The 6,708-nt window shown below is 48.9% G+C and overlaps 1 protein-coding gene across 1 annotated transcript; it reads left to right on the top strand.

Moving 5' to 3' along the window:
- Positions 1 to 34: 34 nt before the first annotated feature.
- Positions 35 to 5,457, top strand: UTP11 (UTP11 small subunit processome component). The gene is made up of 8 exons (XM_058195432.1): positions 35 to 165; positions 233 to 294; positions 392 to 494; positions 640 to 753; positions 1,285 to 1,378; positions 3,473 to 3,603; positions 4,904 to 5,014; positions 5,261 to 5,457. The coding sequence occupies exons 1-8, from the start codon at positions 106 to 108 to the stop codon at positions 5,342 to 5,344; spliced, it is 759 nt and encodes a 252-aa protein (XP_058051415.1). The 5' UTR covers positions 35 to 105; the 3' UTR covers positions 5,345 to 5,457.
- Positions 5,458 to 6,708: the final 1,251 nt, after the last annotated feature.

Here is a 6,708-nt window from a genome sequence, read left to right as displayed (position 1 = left end):
GCGCGCGAGGGAGCCCCGGCCGAGGGCGGAGGGACCGACCCAGGCCTCGCCTGCCGGGTCTGCGCCGAGCGGAAGGGGTGGGCCACTTTCCCGGAAGTGGGAGTCATGGCGGCGTTCACGAAGGCGGCCAAGTCGCGGCAGCGGCAGCACCTCGCGCGGGGCCAAGTGGGCTCGAGCTGGCGCGGGGGCGGGGCCCTCTTCCCCCCCCCGCTGACTCCCTGTTTCTCTTCAGCTCGCCTCGCGGAAGGCCCTGGGGCTGCTGGAGAAGAAGGCGGACTACCGGCTGCGCGCCCCGTGAGTGGAAGGAAGGGTCTCTCGGGGGCGGGGGGGGGGGGGCTCGCCCGGGGCGGCGTCTCCTTTGGGGCTCCTGACCGGCCGCCTTTCCCCGCAGCGACTTCCACAAGAAGCGAGATGCGTTGCGGGCGCTGCGCCGCCGGGCGCAGGAGAAGAACCCGGACGAGTTCTACTTCCGGATGACCCGGGCGCCGCTGCAGGTGAGGCCGGCGCGTCTGGCTGGGCGGCCCCGCCTGCCTTCCCTTCCCCCGGTTCCCCGCGGGCCTCCCGTGGCCGTTGCCTGCCTGCCTTGCGGGGGCGGCCCTCCTTCCCCTGGGGGCCCGACGCTTCTCGCCTTGCCCGCAGGACGGGGTGCACGTGATCAGGCGCCAGGAGGCAGAATCCACCCCTGAGCAGCAGAAGCTGTTGAAGACCCAGGACCTGAAGTACGTGGAGATGAAGCGAGCAGCCGAGGTCAAGGTCAGAAGATTCCCGGTCATCCCAGGTCACGGTTGCCCCAAAGGTGGTTTTTCCCAGCTGGAATTTCTGGTCCAGAAAGCCCAGGTGCCTCTTTAAAAAGCACCTTTGGGTCCCCTTCCTAGTCCTGGCCCCCTGGGCACACTGAGGCTGCTGTGCCTCCCACCTGACACCCAAATGTCTCCTTAGCCTCTGTCATTAGGGAGGGGGAGCCCTTGTCTCCCCCTTCCCCGGGTGCTGGTAAGGTCTTCAGGCCGTGCTGCTCTCTGCTTGTGGGAGGAAACCCACAAGGAGGCTCCTCTCCAGAGGTTGGGCTTGCTTGGACCCCAGTGGATCTAGCAGGCCTCCAAAACCCTGACCTAGCAATGTGGGAGATGGAAGTTGGGTGCCCTTTTGGGGGGGTGGGGGAGGGAACCGTTGCCTGACCTCAGAATTGTGCTGGGGGGGGGAGGGGGGCAGCCAACCAGGACTTCAGTTCTCAATTCTGCGCCTGCATCTTTTTGATTCTGTGCCTGTATCTTTTTAATGGAGCAGAAAATCGAGCAGCTGAAGTCGGAGCTCCACCTACTGGAAGCAGAGGGGAAACAGCCAAATAAGCACCTGTTCTTCTTTGACACCAAGAAGGAAGGTAAACAGGTGGTGGGACAGCCACTGACTGAGTATGGAAAATCAAGGTGGCAGAGAAGCCTGCCTAATTAGATTTTAAATTTTATGGTTTTAAATGGGTTTTATTATTTATATGGTTTTAACAATTCGGCTATGGAATAAGTTTTTTACTTGTTATTTTAGTTTGTATTTATGTGTATTTTTAAGTGCCTGTGAACCGCCCTGAGTCCCTAGGGAGATAGGGCGGTATATAAATGTGAACAATAAATAAATAAATAAATAAATAAATAAATAAATAAATAAGACTTTGACTTTCTGGTAGAACATTGAATGAAAGGGAGGAGGGTTGCTTTGTTGGTGCTGCTTAAAATAAAACAACCCTTTTCTGTGAAATGTTTCCCATTTAGCAGAAGTGAAACTGTCAGCAACAGCCGACTGAATTGCAACAAACCATAATTTGTTAACATTTTTTTTTTTATTTCTATCTCCGACTCGCACAGAGTGACTTAGAAATATCAATATGATGGTTCCTGTTCTTGAGCTTGCAATCTAAAAAGATATAACAAAGAAAAATGAAAAGATGGTGGGAAGGAAAAAAACAACTCCAAATCCAATACTAATTATTATAAAGACTAGCTGAGGTGAAAACTAGAGATGTACACGAAAGGGAAAAAGTGTGTGGTTTTGCTATGAGACAAAAATTTTAGATCTTGGAAATTTCACCAATATATTCTGGATGAGTTGTAATTCAGCCAAATTGAAAAACTTGCTAGTTCTGAGCTTTGACTGAGACAAAAGGGCAAATACATGGATATATATAAAGAGTCAACATATCCCTGTAAAGCGGCAGCTTTTTGAGATGTAAAAAAATTAGACCAAGATCGTTCACTTCAGATTTTTTTTCTGCCTTTAACATAATATATAAGCTGTACAATTCGATTGAAAAAAAAATATTTACGTTCTTTACTTGTGCTTGACTAAAGCCCCATTTCCAGCTACGGGACTAAAGCAGCCCCAAAGTATAATGGTGCCACCAACCATGCTTCACTATGGCTATAGTATACTTTTGATGATTCACAGTGTTGTTTTTGCACCAAGTATATATTTTGGAATTATGGCCAAAAAGTTCAACTTGGTCTCATCAGAACATAACAACACATTTTCCCACATGCTTTTCTCAGGCTTGATGTAGTTTTTTTTTGCAAAATCTAGCTGGGCTTGGATGTTTTTCTTTGTTAGAAAAAACTGTCTTGCCACCCAACTCCACATCACAGATGTATGAAACATACAGGGGATTGTTGCCACATGTAGTAAATAAATCTCCTTTAATGTTGCTGTATGTTGGATCAATTTTCTTAATTTAAAAAAAAATCAATGTTTGAGGGAGATCCAGTTCTTAGTAATGTCACTGTTATGCTACATTTTCTCCACTTGTTGATGACTGTCTTCACTCCATAGTATATCCAATGCTTTGGACATCATTTTGTACCATTCTCCTGACTGATACCTTACGATAATGAGATCCCTTTGATGCTTTGTAAACTCTTTGTAGATCATGGCTTTTACTAGGAGGCAATTGAATAAATGTAAGAAAAATCCTGCAAGAACAGCTAACTTTATCTGGACTTGATCAGAGTCACTATTTATAGATGTGTACTATTTACAATAAATTTGAACAAGTTTGGTTAATTCTGAACACAGCCAAATCCCTACTTATAAGAGGCCATGCACACTTAAGCAACCACATTGTTGTATCTTTTTATTGTTATTTTTTTCTCCTAAAAGATTTATTTTTTTCAATTGAACTGCACAGCTTATATGTTATTTTAAAGGTGGAAAAAAAATTCCACCTTTAAGTGGAATTAAAAGTGATTTATCTTGGTCTAATTTTGTTCATCTTAAATTCCTCCCAAGGAAGAATGCAACCAGCTTCTTCCCTCCTTCTATTGTGGTTCTTCTAAGTGAAGTAGCATCCCTGGCTGGTTATTTGGCCTTTTCCCCTTCATGCAGCACATTTCCTTTGTAAACCTAAGGCTGGCCTCAGTTGGTTTGTAAGCTGCGAGTCAGTGAGGGAGGATCCAACTAATTATGAGAAACCAACCTGTCCTTTTCTCAGTGCAAAGGTTTGATGTTGCTCTCCATCTGAACACTGCTCCGGAGCTGGTCAGCAGAGTCTACAACAGGCCAACCCTTGAAACCCTGAAGAAGAATGCAGTTTCGGGGATCACCACTGATGGACAGTTACAGGTCTGATCTGCTAAAGCTTCTTGGCTTCCTAGAGTCTTCTCTTGGGCTCAGTTTGCACCCAGGGGTGGGAGGAAGAGCAAATTTGTGCAGATAACTGAAGTCGTTGGAGTGGACAGGGCCCTTTGGTTGTGTGTGCCAAAACTGAATGGCCACTCGCCTTCCTTCTATTGGAAAAGGTTTGTGCTCTTCCTGGTGTGCTTTCAGCCCCTTCCTCCTGGATGGGGCAACATGTAGGAAGAGGTCAGGATGGACAAAGTCCTCTCTGAATCTCCACGGTGTTGACAGTCCTATTTAGACTCTGTTGTTCATAAAACATCCTTCAGAAGGAAGTGACTGACTCCAGTGTCTTAGGTGGCAGCTGGGAAAGTGGCCGTTCACCCTTTTCAAAGGACTTCATTGAGCTTGTGACAGACGAACGGGACTGTTACCAGATTTAATTTTTAAATGGTGGCCTCTTATTGCTCCATTGGCAGAAGCCAGTTGGCATGGCGGCTGGAGTGAACAGCTGAGCTGATACAGAAGAGTGAATCCCTCCTGTTGTGGATTTCAGGCTAATCTGCCAGGGAAGCCTCTTTCAGGGCTGAATGTGGCTGCTTCCGCTGCATGTGGGGTTGTTGCTGTTCACTTGGTCTCCTGTAGAGCTGGAGGGGAGGGAACTTAGCTCCAGAAGTTGCCATGGAGTTGCACCAGTTGCCTTTGGGTTGGGTAGGACCCGATGGGAGATATGGTGTGGGGACATGCGAAGGTTGCCTAGAACCACTTGAGGGGGAGGGAAATTCAGCAGATGATGATAAGCTCCCCCTCCCTCTGGCTGGCTTATTGCTGACATCCCCAGACTAGTTCAGACTGGTGGGTTTTCTTCTCTCCCGGCAGACTTGAGTCATCATCATCTACGGGGGAACAAGTTTGGATCTGTCCTGAGTGATGGTGCTAATTAGCTCACACCTGCCATGATGGGTTGTGCTCAGGAATGCTTGGGCTGGGGCACGGGTGCAGCAGGAATGGGCAGCCTGGTTGCTGGGGTGAGCCTAGCCCCTGCCCCCTCCGGTTCTCCTGCAAAGCCAGAGCAGCGTCCCTTGGCTGCAGCCTCAGAGCACTTCCATTAGGCGGTCCTGCCCCAACCTTCTTTTCCTTCAGACTTGCATGATTGGAGGGCTTCCCTTGACAGCCTGGCTGCAGAAGGCCTTTGCAGGGGGGACATGAGTACGAGGGCAGCCCTGACCAGCCTCAGGGAGCGCTCTGAACTGTGTCACTTCAAGAGCACCTGGGTGGAAACAGCCTCTTTCTTCTCCGTCTCCAGAGGTTGGCCCGGCAGAGGAAGGGTCAGTACAGCCTCTTGAGGCAGCGCATCGAGCGTGAGCGGAAGATGTTTGTCATCGCACAGAAGCTCCAGACCCGAAAAGATCTCTTGGTGAGCAGAGCTCCTTATTGGGTGCTGCAGGAGGCGGCCTCTGCTCTCCCTTGCAGGCAACGGAACCTTCCTTCTCTTCCTTTCTCTTCCTTTCTGGCAGTTCGTCCTTCAGGGATGCCTTTGGCCAGCATCTCAGGGAGGCCCTGTGCTTTTTTTTCTGTGGGGCAGCAGTTGGCTGTTGGGGCCTCTCTGGAAACACTTTTGGTAGAGCGTGTTGCTTAGGGAAACTTTTCTTCTTGATTTTAGGACAAAACGGAGAGAGTGAAGCTGAAGAAGGAAACCGTGAATCAGCCAGCAATTTATAAGTTCCAGTTTAGAAGGAAGCGCTGACTCTTCTGTGAAGAGGGATCTCCTCTCTTGATCGGCTTGCAAACCCTAAAAATGCCGCTTTCTCTGCTTTAGCTTTACCTTGTACCTGTTCAATAAATCCGATAAGAACGGTTGTGGGAGTGTTGCTGCTCTTTCCATTCTGCCCATCCAGGCGCTGTCTATGGAGCCTGGCTCCTATTCTTTCCCCTTCCGAGACAGAATGACCAGGAAGAAAGAAGCCTGCCTCCCCCCCACCCCCACCATCCTTCCCAAGTCGGATAGAAGGGGAAGGTAAGCAGGCTGCCTCTTGCCTTCCTGAAAGGCTCTGAAGGTGGGGAGCAGATGGGCCAGCTGGGCTTTGACAGCCTCCCACCTGGCTCAGGTTCACATACCTCCTGAGGGAGGAAAGGGACTTGTAGAAATGGAAGGATAAAATGTGCATTTTAAAAAAGGTGGCGCTTGTGTGGCACTTCTGCATATTGTAAAATTTGGTGCTGTGCCTATGCTTACATGCCCTGAAGGCTTCAGCCTGAGGAAGAGGAATTGCTGTGTACAGGTGTGCTCTCCAATGTCAAGGTTGGTGTTGCGAATGGATGCCCAGCAGGTGGCAGTGCTGTTTCACAGAAGGCTGGCTGGGAACTTGACAGCTGTGATTGGATTTCAGCACTAACTAGAACAGGGGCTTTGGGGTGGGGGGTGGGGGGCTTATTGGGTTTCTCTAAGCAGATTCACTGGAGGTAATCTGGTTGGCTATTCCTGCTGCTTCCTCCACCCCCCACCAAGTATCTGTCCCTAAAAGATAACGGCTGTGATGATAAGAGAGACCCTGAATCTGGTGGTTTGTTGCAATGTGCTAACCGGTAGCTGGGTAATTTGTGGCTCATGGTACCATGCCAGCCCTTCTAGGGTAAGTGAGCAGCCAAGAGGGGGTTTTGTGTGAGCAGAGGCAGCATTCTGACCAGCTTATGGTTTCTCCATTTTTCTGTTTTCCTGTGGCTGTTGGGCATTGGGAAATATTCCCACTGGAAGGGGAAGAGTCTTGGAGGATTATCTTGCAAGTCCATAAGGAGCTGATGATTCAGGACAGTGAGCTCAAAAGCAGTTGCAAAGAGCTGCCCTAAAACTTCTCACAATGGGCTGACTGGCACCTTGAGTGGTGCCCTGAAACTAGGAGAAGGCGACACCCCTCTACCTGAAAAATCTGGGATGAAATTCTAATAAAACATAAATGACACTCGGGGAGGATCAAAACTGAAATCTCTCCAAGATTAGTTCAGTTGCAGGAATTTTGAAAAAAGCAAATTCTGTAATGGACATCATTCCAAAGGTGGGAAATAAAATTGGAGCCATTATTTATTTGTGCTATTTGTGTCACACTTTTACAC

This window comes from Ahaetulla prasina, chromosome 10, assembly GCF_028640845.1.
Source record: "Ahaetulla prasina isolate Xishuangbanna chromosome 10, ASM2864084v1, whole genome shotgun sequence".
Taxonomy (NCBI): Eukaryota; Metazoa; Chordata; class Lepidosauria; order Squamata; family Colubridae; genus Ahaetulla; species Ahaetulla prasina.
This window is presented reverse-complemented; position numbering and strand designations above follow the sequence as displayed.